This window comes from Hyposmocoma kahamanoa, unplaced genomic scaffold (assembly GCF_003589595.1).
Source record: "Hyposmocoma kahamanoa isolate Upper Pololo Valley unplaced genomic scaffold, ASM358959v1 88, whole genome shotgun sequence".
Classification (NCBI taxonomy): domain Eukaryota; kingdom Metazoa; phylum Arthropoda; class Insecta; order Lepidoptera; family Cosmopterigidae; genus Hyposmocoma; species Hyposmocoma kahamanoa.
The window spans coordinates 3708506-3731048 of NW_020654466.1; the positions used below are offsets into that span (position 1 = coordinate 3708506).

Genomic DNA, 22543 nt, shown 5'->3' on the forward strand with positions numbered 1-22543 from the left:
GACATTGAAATTATTTTAATTCTTTCACGAATTAAAATAATTTAATAAACACAAGTCGTTAATATTGTCAATTAATGTTACATAAATAAGCAATGTATGACAAATCGCGTAGTTGAACGTGTCATTATCTTTTTTTCATGGAAAGAAAAAGTTTGGTGCACCACACCACAGCCCATCGTCAAGTTCGAATTTCAATAACCTTTCCTACGCTAGGGTGCAAAAAACGCTTTTGCGCGCAGATTTCTAATGGAAAGCCTTTCCGAGCTAGTGAGGTGAAAAAAAATTCCTTCGATCTGGCTGAATTCCAATTTCGAATTTTGTCATTCGCCATCTGTGAGGAATATATTTGGTCACCAAAACAAAGAACTGCAACAAGCATATAGAAAAATTCGTAGGGTCCACTGGTTCGTTCCGCGGCCTAGTTGGCATTTGGCACGGTTTGCTGGAAGACGTTGGTTCGAATCCAGCCGGATTAAAGGAATCTTTGCTAAATGTTCGATCTTTATATTATGTTCGATTATAAGAAATATATAATTTGTTCGTATTATTTTTATGACTTCGTGTGACAAAGGATTGTAGCTTTATAATTCCAAAGACACGATATATAAGTACTTAAAATGCGCTAGCCTTTAATTGGCCTATCTTTGTTTTTGCAGCAATTAAGTAGTTTTCCAGTTTGTGATATTCGTTAAGTTTTTAGAATTTTTCAAAATTTTTGGCAAACGCCCTGAGCTGTATTGTATGCCGAATGGTCGTAGTTTGTAGATGAGAAACTCCATGGTGTACATGTCTGCCGGAGACTGGTAGTGGAAGGAGATTGAGTAGTCCGAACAGCAATCGACACCCTGGTAAAGATGAACTTGGTAAGATATCAACAACAGGTTAATTCGTAATAGACAGGTGCGCCGATCGTAAAATAGCGGCGGTTAATGGTTTTTTTTTGTTGTGGCTAGATTTCAATTTCCATTCCCACCGACGCATCGTCGGTGGAAATGGTCTGGATTGACGGGGATGTGCGAGACGAGAATTCAAATATAACTTAGTTGTAATATTGAACCTTATTGCTGCCAGCATAGAGTGATGATTCTTCTTATTGGATACAATCGATAACAAACACTAATGCTTGGTGAAAGGATTTGCCAATCGGCGTAAGATACAACTCGCCGATTGTTGCCCAAGGTGCTCTAGGAGTACAGGAAAAGCATGGTAGAGCCCCATATCTTTCTACATCAGTTTAGATTATAGTGACCCTCCGTACCGACCCTGAGGGTATACGAGAAGGGTACTATAACCTGTGCGCGTGCAGGAGCCTTATAGCTTCAGGTTCTGACCCCAGATTAGCCAGTGTAAAGGGTTGTCACAGACCTCTGTTACTTGACTTCCGGTTCTCGAGAGGTTTGTGTCTCGAGTGAGCCGCCCCGGACGCACGTACAGTACTGTAAGGGTCGTAGCCGTGGTTTAGCGTAGCGAGAGGCACATTTCAATGAGAAACGAGGAAAAGAAACATAAATAAAACTTTACTGCGTGTATTCAATTTCGAAGCTTTGTCCAGAACAGCCAAGATTTTCTTTTTTTACAATGCTTTTTTTTATGAAATTCTAAATACAAACCTATATTTATTCAGCCAGTTCTAAAACAAATCATACAGCCTGGTCTACAGTACTATCCCTATTTTCCAGATGGGTACCAGAGCTGTAGACATGCTCACTTCCTGTTGCGTATTGCACAACTAGCGGTTGCCACCGGTAAGCCGTCGACTCTGCATCCTCTACCAAATCTCCTCATTGGTGGCGGAGCTGTAAGACACGTTCTCATCCCGACGCCGAAAAGCAACGTTTCTCCAGTTCCCAATAATCTAAGTGGGCGGAGGATATCTAGCTTATCCTATACTTGCTCTCAGGGCTAGTACCGGAGATGCCAGTCGCAATGTCCTGCGACAATGTCCGGACAAAGCTTCCGACTTAAAGGGCAACTGACGTGACCCGCGCGTCTACTGACTTCAAACCCTCAACTAGACCCTGGTCTTGCCATTCAATCCGTAGTCTCTCCGGAAAACCCTATATTTCAGGTCGGTAGATAGGGACAAAGAGTGGTACGTCGGGCGGGGAGGTTGCTATTAATATTGGTGGAAATAAGCCAGACAAATTTCAATTCTCGTCTCGCCTCGTCTCGCCTCGCGTCACCTGTGGAAGACTACTCGTATCTTTCTTTTTTTCTCGCAATAACTATACTCGGAATTAGGGACCAAATTAGCTAAGCTCATGTAAAATTGAACGCAAAATGCATGCTTAGATATGTGATAAATTTTACGTGTCTTGATTTTTGGTAGCCGGTATTGAAACCTTTCACTAGTACAATGTCAATTCCACTTTATCAGTATTAATTTTGCGTTCAATTTAAACACTGAAACGTTTTTGTTACACAAGTAATCCGAGCCACTGTTAAGTTTCTTGCTTTTGCTAATTATTGCTAACTAGAACTCGTAATACTCGAAAGAAAAGTTTTAATACGGTAAAAATATAATAATAAAATACTTACATACTGACTGGGATAATAAGTATATCGCCAGTACCAAAAATCGGGGTCGGTGTAAGGTACGACGTGGTCTTGCGGACTGAAAGGCCAAAAGCGCCCGCGCTGCTCTGAATCACGAGTGTCTACCGCCTTGACGCCTACGCGGTGCAGACATATACCTGAAGAAATTATTTAGAGTGGTAGCCAAGGCCGTAGCAGCTAGCCATATAGCACATGTAAAATTAAACACAGCCGGTACTGGTACGCGGTCTCAAGTACCGGTAACCAAAAAAAAAAAACACATCGTAAATACAATCAGACCCTGATGTTAAGCATTCTAAACCTTGTTTTTCAAAGACTTTAGATTCTATTTTTACATTTTACCATCAATGCTTAAATGTTATTTTTTAACATAGCGAGCTGGAGCAGAATATCAGCAGCGCTGTGAAACACTCCACTTATACTCCACTAATTTGCAGAACTACAGACCATTTATCTCATACCGATCGCGGTTTCGATTCCCGGTAGGATCAATTTGGGAATTGAACTTTTCTAATTTGGTTCTGGTCTGGGTGATCTGGGCTCTGGGTTATGCCCCAGAGCGAATGCCATAGCTCTGATACTCATAGTACAGGGAATTCCCTAGGTTGAGACCAGATAATTGCGTCAACCAAATTAGCGTGATTTACGGGAATCTATTGTTCACTCCGTAGACAATATAAATTAATGCTTACGGTCCAAAAATAAAAGTCTTAGCCATTGAACATCCAGTATATAACCAGAAATAGAGACGAAATGTCATTTAATTTGTTTGAAAACTATTCTGCCATATCAAAACTGTGACAACTGCGCTTCGAATGGCTAGCCCGAGTTCGAAACAATTGACGGGTGTCGTCAATGGGCGTCGTCAACTGTTTCACTTCAAATCGACCAGTTAACTTGAGCTTTGCTATAATGGACGAAAATTGCAAAATTACATATTTAATATTTAATTACCGATGAAATGTTCCATTTGTTTTGTAATTAGATGTTTCGCTGTTTTTCCCACAACACTGAATAGAAGTGCACGGCATTGTTAGAGATATTATCTTTATTACAATAAATACACAATATTTTTTGGAATATACGAAGATGTACGCACAGGTCAGTAGTTGGCCTTTCTATATTTCAGTGCAAACGGGAGTTGATATTTATAAGAGCTGCATCGTTAATGTGTTACCAGGAATATATGGCCCTTATTTCGTCTCTATTTCTGGTTATATACCCGATGCCGTTGAAATAACAAAGTAATAACGTTAAATTACTCTAATGTGACATTTGGTTTGGTGCAGATACGCCCACCAATACCACATTACATATGCGGACTTGCAGCATTCCCGACGATTGTCGTTATTAATTAATGTGTTGAGATTATTAAACGATATTATGTCACTATTAACAAAACAGAAATGCATTCAAAAGTAGACGTCTAAACAATTTCTTACTTGCCAAATATACTTATTTAAAAATAAAATGGAATAATAATACTTCATAGTTTTGAGTAAAGACTGTTTTGTCCAGAACTAGCTCACAATAACGTTGTCTCATTTCGAGTTAAGTAGCTATATTTTAATAAAACTGTTTCTCACTCTAATAACAGTTGTAGTACGTGTGAAAAAGAAAGGTACTGCCACTTTACCTATTTCTGCCGCCAAGCAGTAATATGAGCAGTAAGGGTGCTGGTGAAATTACAGGCACATGGGACTTGTCAACTTATGTCTCAGGGTGTCGGGCGCAGTGGTAGTGCCTCTCAGATCTTTGCGGGTTTAAAGCTCTTAGTGGCACTGCAACTGTTATGGACAGGCGTGTAGCTTACCATCAGGTGCACGACTTCTTCGTCACGTCACTTTATATTATAAAAAAATCTGTACAACATTATTGTATTGTACGGTATTGATGTGTAGGGATTCAAATTTTACGTTCTGCAATAGTATAATTTTGAATTTCAAATATTTTAAATTATAATACTATTGTTATGTCTAGCAGTGTGACATTAGTTACCTATTTTAGCATCATCATCGTCCCCTTCATCGCCTTCGTCGCACAAATTGGTAGCTCGCAATCCTCTTTTGACAACCCTATCGAGAGCGTCTCGACTCAGCACCATGCCGGCCCCGCCACTCATATAACCTTGCGGAGTATGTGACCTAAAGCGGCAGCCTAGATATAAAGGTTTACGGTGATCGTAGTTGGATAAAAGATAGCGAAGATTTTCCATTATTACGTATCTGGAACATAAGCGAAAATTTTTTGACAATAAATAAACTCAGTCTACGAAAATGTACATCACATGGAATTCCCTATGCCACAATATTTACCGGAATAACGATGCCTCCGGGCACGCTCTACCCGAAATCAATTGTAAAAAGTCGTTTACTGGTAACGACTGCGCGTATGTGTCACGCGAGTCATAAAATGCTCGAATGCCTTAATTGTCACACATTTGTGGAACACGTAGCTGCTTCAAGTTTATTTAATCTTGCTTGATAATGTTTGTTATTTGTTTAGTATTAGCAGTGACCTACCAACAAATGGAAGACAGGGCTAATACAAAAACCAGAGAATAAAATAGTAACGAGAATGGACACTCTCCGCCTCTCCCTAGCTTTAAATACCGCACCACGCCCCTGAATATAGTTTTTATTTATTTATTGCGAACCTTGTATGTTAATACATATATAACATCATTGTACGTTACTATTTACAATGATCGTAAATTGTGCTGTGTACGGCTGTTTATCGCCATTTAAATTGGATAAAGAGAGTAGTGTCTTTCGTTTTCCGAAATATGAAACGAAGATGAAAAAAACTGATACCTAATTATTAACTAGGTAATGATAAACTTGAACACACAGTTTCAAATACCTTGGTTACTTAAATTTTTATTGAATTGATTGATTGATATTCAATTATTTTTTGTGAAATTACTCCACTAGTTTGTTATAATTATTAATACAAAGATAGAACACTCAGAAAAAATTCCTTCGATCCGGTCGGATTCGAACCGAACGTCTTGTACCTTGTACCTTGGTTACTTTATTTAAAAGTACCTGTCCAAAAAATAACATTTTAAGTGCTTTTATTATATTTTTTAAATAAATATTAAATATTACTCTAATTAGTGAATTAATGAAAAATACAAAATTATATCGATATAAATACCTATAAACATGTGTAATTATTACGATTCTATTATGCGATTATCACACTACACCGCGCCCCGCGACGGCCCGCGAGACGCCGAATCACGCGCGCGCTGGCGGAGACGCAGATCTGCGTCAACGCGCGGTTTAATCGGCGCGGGGGCAGCAGTCTAACGGCCCCGCGTCACTTAAAGTACTCGCTTCGCAGTTAATCGCCGTAGTGATTGTATATGTAGCTGAGATCGTTCTTTGACAAGAACGGTTAATAATACAGAACTCATTCAGGATGCTGTAGTCATACTGTCTGTTTGGTTTTTGTTTACTCAAATAAAAAGACACCGGAGATATTGGATACATCCCTTTTTACGAATCAGATCGATTAATGGGTAATTTCAACTTCATTACAAAGATTTAAGAAAATATGAAGATAAATTTGGTCGATTTTCAATAGCAAATATAAATTTATCGACGTCGAGATCTACGAGTATTATAGAAAACTGAACATGTCCTTAAGCTTAAAAATCTGCGCGGTAGTTGAAGCGTTGTCAGTGTGTTCGACGGCGCGTGTTTTCCATACAAACTGAGGTACTTCAGTACAATGTTAAAAAACGCAGCTCCGCGCTCCGTCGCGGGGTGCGGTACAGTGTGATAATTGCCTTAATAGAATTAAAGAAACAGATTCGCGTTAGAATTTTCGCTATGTTACCGCTCTGACAACGTAACGTAATTGTACGAGAAAGTGATGGGTAACCCTACCACTTCGCGCACATATTTGCGCGTTTACAGACAGCACCTTATTATATGTAATGGTAGTAGGTAAATAACTTTCGACCGCTCACGCTGTATGGAGTGTCCGGGGTGTGACAAAAACCACAAAAAAAATATCCAGAGTTAACATGTAAAGAAATATAATGAAACTAAAACATTTAATTTAAATTGTAACGTCATTGCAGAACTGCTTAATTTTGCTTGCAACAATAATTATTAGTATAGGCCCAAAAATTCACCATAATAATAATAATAAAAATGCACCATATTTAGCTTCTAGTGAAAATTACTCGAACACAAGAGTAATGGGTTAGCCTTTACTGTCAATATTAATGAATTAATTTTATTTGAGTAATTTTTTACAAGTTTTTATTAGTAGACAACCCTGCGATACGATAATCTACGGCTCTGAGACGTGGTCACTCACTATGGGCGTTAAAATCACTCAACGAGGTATGGAGCGGGCAGTGCTCGGCATTTCTCTACGTGATCGAATCAGAAATGAGGAGATTCGTAGAGAAACGAAAGTTACCGAAGTAGTTCAAAGGATTAGCAAGTTAAAGTGGCAGAACTTAGCTCGTAGAACTGAAAGCCGATGGGGTAGAAAGGCTCTCGAAAGGCGTTCAGTGGGACGGCTCATTATAAGATGGACGAATGACCTGGTAAGGGCGGAGGGTAACCAATAGATGCACGTCGCGTCCGATCGGCTAGTCTGGAAATCTTAGGAGGAGCAGTGGACGTCACTCGATAATTTAAACAAAACAGTCTCTTTCTGAACCTCTATTTTATATTGGCCTTTTTTTTAAATAAGCTTGCCAAAATGGCTGTTTGGCAAAATCTAACTACAACAAGTCTACAATATTTGGCGAATGTCGCTATTTCGGTATCATCTGGACGTCTTTTCTCACTTACTATTATCACTCAATTTTTTTTTCATCATGGTACTGGACGAACAAGTACACTCTAATTGAAAGTCATAAACCGACTGAAGCCAAAGTCTGTGAAATTATTTTTTTATTGAAATTAGAAGCAGTAGAGCTCCTTGTGAAAGAGTATCCTTACCTATTTCTGCCGCCAAGCAGTAATGTCAGCATTACTGTGTTTCGATTGTGAATAGTAAAGGTGCTGGTGAAATTACAGGCACATGGGACTTGTCAACTTACGTCTCAGGGTGACGGGCGCAGTGGCAGTGTTCCTCAGATTTTTGCGATTTAAAGCTCTGACTGGCACTGCAACTGTTATGGACAGGCATGTAGCTTACCATCAGGCGCACGACTTGTTCATCCCGTCACTGGATAGTTTAAAAAAAATAAAATCTTGAAACGAATTCAGAGGCACATGATCCATTACGATCCAAAAATCGATTCAAAGTGAAAAATTATGCACCTCGACTGAACTTCGATACAAAAACTTAGCAAAATTTTCATTTTTTCTACGTCCATCTACGGAAAAATTTAGTTCATTCAAATGTTAGGAATTTTCTCTCCCATGATCGGCAATAAATACCTACGTCTGGCGACTATGAGCTTATTTTACAGTAAAAGTATAACTTAGTATACTTTGTTTCTAAAAGGAACGATTAAATTTAAATATCTTATGTTAGTCGATATGTTCTCCGTCATTTCGAGTAAACTGTCAGACGACTTGGCAACTTCAACTCACGTGTCATCGTCAGTTCTCAGGAACCAATCAGCGTCCTGACGATGGTTCTTATAGATGTAATGGATGGCTGCCTTCATTTTACCCCACAGATAGTCCCGGCCTTCCCGCACCGGCAACTTCACTGTTGGTATGGATTCGTCTGGAATATAGTAATAATATAATAATAACGCACACACTCAACATAGCCCCGCACTAGGGAAACCCTGTGTCGCGGGTGCCATGGACACACACTTAGACAACCACAAATTACACCCAAACTCACGAGAGAAATAAATGTAGGCCATACAAATATTTCTCCCGGCCCGGGAATCGAACCCGGGGACCTCTGCGTGGCAGTCCGGTATGGTAACCGTTCGGCCACGGAGGCAGTAATGACCAGATAATATTGTAATAGTAGGGTTGTCACATTATTATCATGTACCTACAGTTTGCAAAATATAATTTGAAAAATAATAAATACAATACAAGGGTTTATTTGACATGCAATACAAATAAAGAAAAAATATGCAAATTAATAATCATAAAAAAACACATGTCAAATGGATCTATTGACTCAGCTACAGAGGACAATGAAGTGTCCTTGCTGATATTCTGCCATAGTCCTTAATGGTCAGGAACACACAAAAAATATATAAAATTCATCATATAGCACACACATATGCGTCAGAATTACAATTGAAATGAAAAATATAATTACAATTCCAAATTACATATTAAAAACCAGTATAACAACATCGAAGCCACGAATTAGGTACAGTCCAAGTCAAATAATCCTTATTTCATATAAAAGCGAATTACACTTGACATCGTCATGCTAATTAAACTCTACTACTCATTGGTAAAACAGATTCGCTCTAGAAGAATAAGCAAGACACTCTACAGGTTGCTCTTTGTAAATATGTAATTTGAATACATTTATCATTAAGATATTTAATTTAAACACATAAGGGCGAGTTCCCATTATGTCGTAACGGTTTATTCATCGTTGAACGACTGTCGTGTCTAGCTGTTACCATATGGTGGTAACAGCTAGACACGACAGTCGTTCACGACAATCGTTCGTGACGACAATTTATCGCTACACGGTAGCCGCCTTGTCGTTTGCACGACAGAGTCGTTTGTAGCTACAATTATCTGTCGTCACATTATTATCGTGACGTTTCATTTATCGTCTGACAGACGATACGACGAAACGACTGTCGTTTTAGCTCTTCCCATTGTCTCGACAGTCTGTCGTCGTAACGTCAAAAAAGTCGTAACGACAGTTAATCGTGTTGTACTATATGTGAACAAATTCATTTAAATATATGTACAAGACACGACACCTTAATCTATACTAACTTTTGTCGCGATATAATGGGAACGCGACCGTAGATCGAGGGTAGAGCTAAACTGGTCATTTGAAGGATGTCATTACATTTTTGATTACACACAAGTTTAGATGAGGGAACGACGCGGGACACGCAGGCGCATACCAATACTTTGGGCCAATTTAAGAAACGAACGTTTCTAAGTTGGTTTTGGTCTGACGAGTATTCTGGATTATCGTTGTTTTGGTATTCATAGTACAGGAAATTCGGCAGTAGTTTGCCATTTTTTCCCCCTAAATACTTCTCTTTGACATAGCTTTCAAGAAGATGGAATCTAACATATATATACATAGTATCTCATTTCCATTACATCGGGAAGTATGCCTTACATTTTTACAATTGTGAGATCTTGTACTCGTAATCTATTACGCCTCCGTGTATAATTACCTCCATACGAAGGCGTGCGGAAGCTTCGGGCTTCGCCCTCCGCGGACCTCGGCCTTCGCCCTCTGCGGACCTCGGCCTGCGGCCTCGGCACTTAGGACTTTGTTTTAAAAAAATTTAAATAGCTCTTTAATGACGGCCATATTTAAAAATTACAAAAATATATTATGACCACTAATTATTAACAAACAATCTTACAAATCTTTTCGTGCTAATTTTCAGTCCGAGCAAAGCAAGTTACATAAATAAATTACGGCTATATCGAAAAACAGCGGAAACAAAATTTTTACCCCAATTTATGATGCCATGTCATTTTCAGTCGAATTAGAAGAAATTTGTATGTATCGCCAAAAAAGTTTGTATGGTAGCCATATTGAAAAATGGTGAAATAAAACGGTGAAAATAAATTTTAACCGCTAATTATTATTAAACAGCCATAAAGACCCCGCATGTCCATTTTCAATCGAATTGGTGCAAATTTTTATCTACCGCTAAAAGAGTTTGTATGGTGGCCATATTTAAAAATGGCGAAAAACCAATTTTGATCACAAATTATTATCAAGCACTCCTAGACCCCCCATGCCAATTTTCAAAGGAATCTGAGCAATTTTTTTTCTGCCGCCAACGAACGCTTCTATGATGGCCATATTTGAAAATAGCGAAAAACAAATTTTGAGCACAAATTATTATCCGGCATTTCTAGTGGCCTTTACATGCCAATTTTCAATTGAATCAGAGCAAATCTCTTTCGGCAGCTATTTTTAACGAAAAAAACAATTATATGGCAGCCGTATTAAAAAATGGCGAAAGGAAATTTTTGACCCCAAATTATGATTAAGGACTCCTAAAGACCCTCGCATGCCAATTTTCAGCCGGATCGAAGCAAGTTTTTCTTCGGCCGCCATTTTGAAATCGCCATCTTGAATTATTTTAAACCAGGCAATTGACCAGTGTTACCCTCTATGACATTCCTTCGAGCACCTCCTACCTATCTCTAATAGTTTCCGTAATAGGAGGCTTCGAAATTTGTATGGCGGCCATCTTGTTTATTTGAATTTCGAACATTTTTTACTTCCCGCGGAAATTGACCAGGGTGTATCTCATAAAAATGCACAAAAATCCCTGCCATGTATTATAGTTTTTGCAGGCCATTGATCACTCGTTTACATTTTCCACATTCAGGTCTTCTCATATTTGATTCTTTGCGTTGGAGCCTATCCGCGTACTACGGTATAAATATCTTGTTTCCACCATATCGGGAAGTATGCGTTCTATTTTTCTAAGTGAGTCTAAACTTGTAGCTTTATATGCTCTTATACTAACTGAATGTTGGCTTAGTATGGATAAGCCGATTCCTATCTTAGCTAATTATTCATGTCTTGCAACGAAATATAACATAAATCAGAATAGCGGTGTAGTGACTTACATTAAAAGTAATTTTAAGGCGAATTTGAAGGAAGTGAAACTTGACCAAGCAACTTGCATTCAAATAAATGTTTTTGATCATATTTTTCTATGTATTTATCGCTCACCGGCAAAATCTGATGCGACTAATTTCATTGATTCTCTCAGAAATCATTTAGAAACTTTAAGATCTCATCACAACGTTATAATCACGGGAGATATAAATATTAATCTAATTCCAGTATGTAATGAAACGTCGTATGAACGTAACAACAGGGTTTATTATTTAAATATGCTCTCTATGCATGGTATACTTCCTGGCCATTCCCTTCCGACGAGAGACGGCAGTTGCCTAGATCATTTTATGCTAAAACTTGACCAAAATAAATTGTCTTCTCATATAGCAGTGTTAAATACAACTACAACAGATCATAACACCATTTTCATGAAACTGTCCAAACTTATTCGAAGCAGAAATTGTCTCAAGACAGTAATAAGTATCGATTATGACAAAGCGATCACTACACTTATTGAGAATAATCTGGCAACGCTGCTTTTTAGTGATGATCCTAACTTTGTCGCTGAACAATTGATAAACAAACTTACTGTAACGCTAGAAGAAAATAAACTGATTAAAACTCTACCTAGAAGAAAACGTGTTATTAAGCCATGGGTCACTCCAGGTATGCTTCGCTGTATTAGAAACAGAAACAAAATGCAACTTCAGTTACGTTCCGACCCTTACAATGAAATACTTAAAATTACTTACAAGAGATACCGCAATTTTTGCAATAATTTATTAAAGAAATTAAAACACAAGCACGAAAGAGAACAATTAGTTAAAAATTCAAAAAACTCGAAGCAACTTTGGAAAACAATAAAAACTGTAACTAACTTAAGACCTAACAAAACATTGAATACTGACTTATTAAATATTAAAACAACACCATACGATTCAGTAGATTGTGTCAATGACTTTTTTGCAAATGTTGGAAGGAACCTCGCTGAAGATATCCTCACAAAAAATATTACCGTTCCAGTTGACAATCTTCCGTCTTTGCCTACACAGCTGTCATCTTTTGTTCTTTTAGAGACTGATCCTCGGGAAGTTGACGATTTCCTATCTGGACTTAGATCTGAGAATGCGCCTGGGTGGGACAACATATCCACTAGGTTCTTAAAAATGTCAAGATCTTTTGTTGTTCCTGTAATAAGTCACCTAACTAATCTTTGTTTTCAAAAAGGAACTTTTCCTGTCTGTCTAAAAAAAATCTTTAATTACACCTGTGCATAAGAGTGGGAGCAAAGATGACGTTAACAATTACAGGCCCATCTCAGTGCTACCCGTTATATCTAAAATAATTGAGAAGCTAATAAACAACCGTCTAATTTCTTACCTCGAGAACTTTAAAATTCTCTCATATTCTCAGTTCGGTTTTAGACGTGGAATGTCCACTGAGGATGCGGTTTCTGTTTTGACGTCGTCTGTGACTAAAGAGCTGGATAAAGGTAGGAAATGTTTAGCGGTGTTTCTTGATCTTAAAAAGGTCTTTGATACTGTTTCACATCCCATTCTTGTGCACAAGCTAGAGTGTATTGGCATTAGAGGTACTCCACTGAACTTACTTAGTGATTACCTACGTGATCGAACTCGGCAAGTGAAAATTGATAATTACACTAGTAAGGACTCAATGATATCGTTCGGTGTTCCCCAGGGCAGTGTGCTGGGTCCTACGTTATTTTTGATTTACATCAATGATTTGTTGAATATAAATTTGGAAAGTGGCCGCATTATTTCCTATGCGGATGATACCGCAATCGTTTTTGTAGGCGCAACGTGGAACTCGGTCTTTGCAAACGCTGAATCTGCACTCACAAAAGTAACTAATTGGCTCCAACATAATCTTCTTACTTTAAACACTGCTAAATCAAACTACATATGTTTTTCTATAAATAATACATCGCAACCAAGAGATGATCTCTTATTGAGAATTCATCATTGTGACAGTACTGCTTCTAGTAATTGTGCTTGTACTGTTATTGAACGAGTTTCCTCTTGTAAGTACTTAGGAGTTGTCTTAGATTGGCGCTTGAGTTGGCACCCCCAGGTTGAATTTATGTGCGGAAAAGTAAGAAAATTGACCTGGATTTTTAGGAAATTGAGACATGTAGCTGGTAAAAAACTAATTAAACAAATATACATATCCCTGGCACAGTCGATAATGGGTTATTGTATTTCAATCTGGGGAGGTGCAACAAAATCAAAATTTTTGGAAATCGAAAGAAGTCAGCGCTGTTTACTTAAAGTAATACATTTCAAACCTTTTAGATTCCCTACGGAGGAACTATATAATCTCAGTCAGGTCTTGACAGTAAGAAAACTGTATATCTTGTCAACAATTTTAAGATTGCACAAGTCTCTACCATTTTTCTCTGATGCAATGACAAGAAGGCGAAAAGACACAGTTGCTAATGTACAGGAAATTAGAACTACTTTTGCACAAAGACAGTACACTTCGCAATCAGCATTCATATATAACAAATTAAATAAACAATTAAATATCTTCGAATTAACTTCACGGAAATGTAAAGAAAATTTAGTAAAATGGCTCGAAACAATCAATTATAATGACACAGAAGCTCTTCTGCAGCATATTTATTAGCTTATAGGCGACACGATTTATATATAAAAGCACGTTAGAACAATTAATAATTATTTCCATACACAGTTATCATACACTACAGCCGCACGCGCACACACACACACACACACACACCACACATTCCCAAAACACACACACATACATTTAGGTTAAGGTAGGTAAATGTCAACTATTCTTAAGTTTTCTTGATTTTTGTTTGTGTACATAGTCTATAGCATAAGTATGCATGAGTTAAGGAAGAGCGGGACCTCCTGACACAGGTATTTATTTACTTAATAGGATGGTCCCTACCTTTGTTTGTATTAATGCCGACTGTACAATGAATAAACATTTTTTGAATTTTTGAATTTTTTGAATTTTGAATATATATAATAGAAGACGCCAACGGTTTTGCCATCGGTGTAACAGAATGTATTGGGTTCATCCTATAAATCATGCGTACAAATACATTGGAAAAAATATGCGAAAATCTAAAAAATTACAAAAAATAGTTTTTCAACCAAAAATAAACACACCGTCCGGTTCGGTTGAAATCCGTTAAAAAACGTGCCTATGACAACTCACCGTGTGAAAGAGGTGGTGGTGAAATGGCAACCAGGACTATTTTAATTTTGACAACTTTACAGGATGAAGAAAAAATCATTTATATAGCATCTGGCGTATTGAATAAAAATACGTAGTGTACATACATGTGTAATAAAAAAAATACCACGCGGTCAAATTTAAGTTAAAACGTAAAATCTAAATAAATAGAGCGTACACGCGGTCGTTGCGATGAAATTTGTGTCGAATAAATGCCTAACGGTGTGCTTTTTTTGCAGTACGACTGAAAGGTTTTACTTATATTATAAAGTGTGCGCCAATGTTTATTCCGTAAGGTTTATATTGCAAGAAACGTGCAGTATAATGTACACGAAGCCTAAGTTTATAAAAAAAACTCACCATGTTCCGTACTCAAAAATACTAACTTAGTACATTTCCTTCCCCAAGTGTCCTTTATAGCAACAGGCAGTTTGTCATGATTTGGGGGGTGTGTTATTACCCAACACAGAATTCTTATTTTGGCGGCAAGAGCTTCAGCGATCGATGTGTCGTCTTTTGGATGCATTAGCTTCAAGTTTCGATTGAGTTTAGGCACATTAGATAGATTTCCTTGGTCACTATAATAAAGAAAGACACGTTAACAAATGGTTTTGAGAATTAGTTGTCCAGTTCAAAGTATTAAGTTTACCATAAATATTTCATTTAGTAAAAATAAGGAATTTGTTTTACTATACGTGATGGACGACACATTGTACATTTGCCCAATCATGCGTGATATTTATAGCAAGAAAAGTGTCCGACTGTAAAGAAGACATTTTTTTAAAATCAGTTGGTGATGGAAAGTTTTGCAAAATTACGGGATGAGAAAGGACACGAGATTTGTGAACCAAATAAAGTTCACATGATCTTGGCAAGCCTTATTTTATTGCTATTATTTTTGTCATTGCAGATAAGTAGTTGTATATCACACTGTTATTATAATATTGTCGTAATACAAAATTGTGGAATTGAGAAAAAAAACTGAATGAAAGCAATTTAAATATTCTCGTTTGTCAAAGAATAATTAACTATTATGAATTTTTATCACATTATTGGCAAAAATATCAATTCAATATTTTTTTAAATTTTCAAACTGTGGTTGCTTGTGGTTTAGTTGTTCTACATTGACCCGGCCGGGGATCGAACCCGGGAGCTCAGAGATGGCAACACAACGAAAACCGGCGTACAAGCCACTCGACCACGCAAGTCATCTAAAGCTGCTAACAGATAGACTGCATGTTCCAGTTATTGTGTGAAGTCGTAATCAACTTCATGCAGTCAAGGTCTCGGCAGCGTGAAGTTGATTACGTCTTCACCCATTAACTGCAAACATGCAAGCAATCTGTTAGCAGCCTAAGATAAGCTATCTTAAATTATCTTCGAAGATAATTCATTTTACTGATTAGTTGGATGGGCAACTAGAGTTCAAATTAGGCGCAACTAAACCCAGTAGGTATCCAACAATAGAACTGCAAGATTGCGTGAGCGATGCTCAAAATCTGTTTCTTTTTCGAACAATCATAATATTCAGATCGAGACACCTCACCAAAACATTAAAGAAAACTTGTTTTGTAAATTTATACGTATCGAGCTACGGACCTAGGTCGGCAAGTGATCTTGTTGACGAACTGGTTTTCAGTGAATTCAACCAATTCTACTAAACCCTATGACAACAGAAATGTATGTGAACACTTTGATAATCTACTTATATTTTACTGGAACGCTCTGCCACCCATAGTTAAAAGGTGCCGAATAAGCTAGCTTTCAAGTAATTAGTACATTATTTCATGTTAGAGTCTTAATATACTCTGTTTATATTTAATCGATTGTTTGTATATGGATGTAGTTCATTATGTATTGTTATATATTGTATTTATATTTAGTTTTTTAAATTGTGTGTAAGTAATGTATCATAATTATTTATGAACATAGATTTTATTTGTTTTTATCTGTCATGTTATCCATCCCTGTTATTTATTAAGCACTGAGCTTTCCAGTTAGAGTACGCTTAATGGCATAAGTCCGCATTTACTTAATATGTGCAATGAAGTTTAATAAATAAATAAAATAAGTAAATGTTTTTAGTCTATACATTATAAATGGGTCGTTCATGACTCACTGTATCAGCATTCTCTTTGCCATATCTTGCTTCCGTAATACCTTTTCCGACCGCCAGATTTCTATATCCAATCCCAAAACATTTGATCGATTCTGTGCTCCTCGCTTGCTCTGTGCCCGTTTCGCCGTTGTACATCCTTTCATGTTTTCGCAATTATTGCACTCGCACACTGCCGACAAATTTTTATTTACAACAAATGTCACGGGGATCGGCTGTGGAGTATCTTGTGATGCCAATACAACCTCTGGCATTTTAATATTCACATTTTCGTCGAAAACGTTACCCATATAAAACTTCTAACTTTGTCCGTTTTTATTATTAGGCGGTTTAAATTTAAACTCTAACGACGATGTAAGTATTAGAATCAAGTATTCCTAATTTAAAATTTCACTTATGTTACTATACTGTCTTTGTTGTTCGGATTCAAACATTGTAAGTCAATGGATTCAACAATGGATTCAAATGTATTATTCTTTAATGTTTCCTTAATTGATTTGGGGCAATAAACGAACAATTCCGAATTTTCCATAATAATTAGTGTAGCTTCATGGTGCTCGGTAAATCTACCTGGATTTGGTCCGTAATTGGAAATTTCGGTGTTATTTACATGGTAAGCGTTTGTCGTCGTAATATTTTCAACTTGATTCATTGGTTCTATGGCAGAAGAAACTTTTTTGGCTAAATTTGTTGCGGCTATATTATTGTGCCTCCATCTAATTTCAAAGATCCGAGATAAAGCAATTTGTAAAGGATTTTGTGAAGCACTTTTTAATATATCTTCTTGAGGCACAGTCGAATCTGTACACCCATCTGAATCTGGCCTTGCGATAAGGTCTGCGACTTCATCTTCTACATCGTAGGCGGATATTGCACTTGAAAACGCGAGAATTGCGAAAGGAACAGTGAAATTCATCGCTGCTGGTCGCACACACCGTAATTTTATGAGACGTTTCTCTACATTAACAATTAGATTAGGATTGAAGATAGCAGCAACACTCTGTTTAAAAACAATGTTTAAAATTGTTTTCAAATACTGCACATTGTAATAGGATAATAAGCTTGTGAGATAATGTTTGGGAACAATGCTGTTGTTCAATTTGCATGTTGTTGTTTCGTCAAGGTGAAAGATCAACCCTTTGTCAATCTGTTGAAAGGAGCAGATGGTTATACATCGAAGAAGATGATGTATAACAACGAGCGAGTGACTTACGTACAGTATCGATTTTCTTCTTAATATTGTAATTTGGAGGTATAAATTGTAATAATTTATTATTTTCTTTAAAATTTGCCAGCACCTATCTCAAAATTTTTGTTTTCACCAAAATTCCAGGTGTTTCTTTTCTTTCTTCGATTCTTCCAAAGTGAAATTATCGCAGGTGTATAGAATCACATTTTTATATAATATCAAGTGACGGGACGAACAAATCGTGCGCCTGGCTGTAATCGACACCCTTATCCATAAAATGTAGTGCCATTCCGAGTTTTAAATCGCAAAGTACTTAGGGGTACTGCCACTGCATCTGTCACCTTGAGACATAAGTTGATAAGTCCCAATGTGCCTGTAATTTCACAAGCACCCTTATCCCTCCATACCGGAACGCAGTAATGCTCGTTATTGCTTGGCGGCAGAAATAGGTAGGAGGCAATACTTTCCTGGACGGACTCCTTCACAAGGAGCTCTACCGCTACTACGTAACACCTACAAAGGAAGCACATAAAACGGAGGCACCTATAGAACATCGGGCACATCATGAGGAGTGAAAAATATTCTCTACTGCAACTAATTCATTCTGCCAGGTAAAAGCCAGAATCGCAAAAGATACAGCCGTAGAAAAACAACATGTAACCACAAATCTTGCAGAGTGGTTCAACATGAGTACCTCAGAACTTTTTCGTACCACAACTTCACGGGCAGAGTGGCAAGTGGTAGGGGATGGCACACCAAAACGAATATCAGATAAAAGAATAGAAATATAAAAAAAAACAATTCTGCTATACGATTTTATTTCATTACTTATACAAAACCCAATTAACATTTGAAATTAAAAACTAAGATGATGTTACAAAAAAAAACTAGTCTTCTAGTTACGGTGGTGTTGACGTGCGTACTAAAGTTGATATATTATAAAACATCAGTATACTGTTGATAAGAAAACATGATATACTGGATATAATAGAGGATTACCTTTTACAAGATATAGTTAGAATTGTAAGAAATTATTTACACCTAAATTAGCTATTAAGTACAATGGAGAAGAAATTTGTTAATTTCAGTCGATTTACCTATTGATAATCGTTATAGAACGTCAATGTCAAACAAAAATCGTTCACTTTGGGGAGATTCGATTCCGCTCAGACCATTGAAACGTAACGTCTGTGTCGCTCTTAATACATGGACATAAAGCTATTTCCGTGTCGGTGACTTTGGTGATACTGTACAGTTAGCATCAAAACGATCTGGGCTAGTCTTTGTTTACATTGTAAAAAAAGAAAACCTGGAAAGCGATATAACTTTGGAATGAGTGCCCATCTTAAAAACATGTATCTTCCTAAAGATGTTTTACAAAAAAAAAGAAAAAAAAACGTAGGCGCATCTAGCGCATAAATGATTATTTTAACCAATAGCAAGCTTGGTGTCTTATTCACAATAAAATTTGAAGCATTCTAAGCTAACTCAAAGCTAAGTCAAAATATGAACTACATGTTTGGGCCCCATTTATTGAAACAGTGGTGTATTACAATGCTATATACATAATATATGTATACATAGATACTTATATTTTAAGAGTATTACGTGCAAATAAGGCTAGGTATTAAATGTAAATCATACATAACGGTTAATAAACTAAACCGTTTAAAAATGGACACGAGGCACTGGTAAAAGTATACTAGTACGAAGTACTAAGTAGTACTGGTAAAGATATAAACAACAAACGCTGTAGCACTGTAACAGTTGCAGTGCCAATCAGAGTTTTAATTCGCAAAGATCTGAGGCGCACTGCCACTGCGCCCATCACCCTGAGACATAGGATGACAAGTCCCATGTGCATGTAATTTCACCAGCACCCTTACCCTTCAAAACCTACCCTTGGTGGCAGAAATAGACCGGACGAACTCTTTCACAAAGAGCTCTAATAATTACATAAATTTCAATACGAATCGGACGTATTGCACAAACACTCTTATAGTAATGCTGGAGCCGCACTTGCGTCTATCGTTACGGAGCTTCGCATAAAGGCTGGTCGTGTTCCGGTCGAGTCATGGACTCGGCCCGGTCTAACATAAATTGGTTCATATAAATGCATAATATAATAAGCACAGTCCGGCCCCGGCACGGTGTAACGTGACGCAGCCTTTATGATACGATACACGTAGGTGTAACCAACCATTAACGGCGCTCTTCGCGAATGTTTCGGCTGCGTACAAGTTACAGCTCGGGTGGCGGTACATCAAAGAGTTTTAGCGCGTAGCCGGACCAGCAGTTGGATTTTGATTGCCTCTCCCGATCGGAAACGGCGTCTCTTCACAACTGGTCAATTGGAAACTTGACTTTTCAAATCGAAACAATAGTTGATTTAACTCACAAATTAGAAAGATATAGTAGGAATCAGGTTAATCTTCTTGCTTGGCTTGAAATCAGCCTGCAGCATTGTTGTTCATTTCGAATGTTGTTCTCGGTCTGGGGGTCTACTCCTGGGCCCTGATTTTAATTCAAACGGGATTTGATTCCATCGGGTAGCCTATCCGCAATATTATACGCCTCGACTCGGAAAAGACGCTGTTTCCGATCGGGAGAGGCAATCAAAATCAAGCTGCTGTTCTCCGTCCGAAACAATTACTGTGGAATAAGTAACACTCGACCAAATCAAAAAGAGAAACTTTCAAGCGTCGAAACCGCTAGATTGGTTCACTTCAGCTACTTTCACAGTAGACTGTGACTTTGGGGTAATGCCGCCGATATCAATAGAATCTTTGTCCTGCAGAAACATGCGGTTAGGACAATTTACAATCTGGGCGCCAAAGTATCTTTGAGAGATAAGTTTAAGGAAATTAATATTCTTACACTATCATCACAGTACATCTATGAAAATGTAATTTATGTTAAGGGTAATCTCTTTATGAAAAATAGTGACAGACATAACATTAATACGACGAATAAAAATAATCTAGCTGTTCTTGATAGTCGCCTTCACAAAGTCACAAATTAATTTGAGGGCCAATGTATACGCTTCTATAACAAGATTCTGGTTGATATACAAAATTTGCCATTCACGAGGTTCAAAACTATAGTGAAACAAAAACTTTATACTAAAGGTTATTATACAACTTTTGCGTACTTGGATTACTACTGCGTAATTGTAAATGTTGAATGCGTACAAATCTAATTTACAAAGAGCAACGGCTAGAGTTTCTTGCTCATTCTTCTCGGGGGAATCTGCCTTACGAATGAGCGGTAGAGTTTAACCAATGTGACGGTTTCAAGTGTAATAATGCTTACCTATGAAATAAAAAATATTTGATTTTAATTTTGAGAATGTAGAGTGAAGGGAAGCTTCGTTCGCATCATAGTCTTTAAATTTGATTGAGTATTACTTATTTGGCAATAATTGTTTCGGACGGATGTCGGACAAAGAACGGGAGCAGAGCAGAGGTCAGATGTTTTATCTAAATAATAGAGTGGAGCGACGAAATGGTGTTGGAGTTTTTAAACAACTTTGAAGCTGAGCCCATTATACCAACCCCTCCTACGTAAAGTATCGTATGTCAAAATTGCCAAGTCTATAGGTAAAGTCACGTGCTATTCTCATTTCAGTGAATTCAAAACTTTGAAACGCTCCCCTGTAAACTTGGCAATTTCGACATACGATACGTTTCGTAGGAGGGGTCGAAATGGGATGCAAAGAATGTTCGCCATAAAAACCATAATTGTTAGCACATAATGTTGAAGCAAAGAAAGTCGTCGTCCATAGTCAATAGGTCTGGAAATTTCATTGCGGCTATCTTGGATTATTATATGATAATTCGTTTAAAATTACGAATCTGCTAATGTGACCACCGCATTGGAGCATTAAATTTTTAGCGAGCAAAACATACGAAGCTTCGGCACGAATTATTTCGTGACGATAGACACAAGTGCGGCCCCAGTATAGGGTACATCACCGTTATACCGAGAAAAAGAATTGTTTAATAAAAAAAATACTATGAAATAAATGCAACTGAAATTTCAACTACGAATATTTCTTATAGACCACAAATATTTCTAACAGATGTTTCCACATTTTACCGAAACTAAGTAAATATTTTATGTACAATATTTATGCGTTTTACCAGTTTTTCATTTACTGTAAAAATTCCAAATAATTGATTTTCGTAGTATAACGACGACATAGAGTTGATAATACCTCCCTCTTGATATACCAGAACGATTAAAAATAAAAGGCAAAAAATCGAAACCATAGTTATACTTTTACTTACAATTACAAAACTTATCATCTATATACACTACCATAGTATTGTTAAATAATATACAACAAAAATATAGAACAAAATACAATACAATAATTCTGGAATTCCGAAGGGAGATATTACCACTTTGTGTACAGTCTTGCCCAAAACTTATCAGCACACTAAGAATTCTGAACGTGCACAATAAGTATTGCAGAAATAGGTAAATTTTTATTATAAAACTTTTCTTCTAAATACGTAGTGTTTGCTAGGTGCATATGAAAAATATAGAACAAAATTTATGTTGTGGTTTTACAATAATTCAGCCCCCGTAGCGTGGCCACGCATGATAGTCGCGACGCGCGCGATAAAATTGAAATAAGCGCGCGCTAGTGGCTATCTAAATTAGATCTGATTGAGACAGCCAATAGCGCGCGCTTATTCGAATAT

At 37.2% G+C, this 22543-nt stretch overlaps 1 protein-coding gene across 1 annotated transcript; it reads right to left on the reverse strand.

Annotated features, from left to right (window-relative positions):
- Positions 1–659: 659 nt before the first annotated feature.
- LOC113235877 (glycoprotein-N-acetylgalactosamine 3-beta-galactosyltransferase 1-like) lies at positions 660–16778 on the reverse strand. The gene is made up of 6 exons (XM_026471798.1): positions 16649–16778; positions 14890–15107; positions 8127–8265; positions 4555–4781; positions 2539–2693; positions 660–845 (listed from the first exon to the last, which is right to left on the reverse strand). Exons 1-6 carry the CDS (start codon positions 16669–16671, stop codon positions 660–662), a joined length of 948 nt encoding a protein of 315 aa, XP_026327583.1. The 5' UTR covers positions 16672–16778.
- Positions 16779–22543: the final 5765 nt, after the last annotated feature.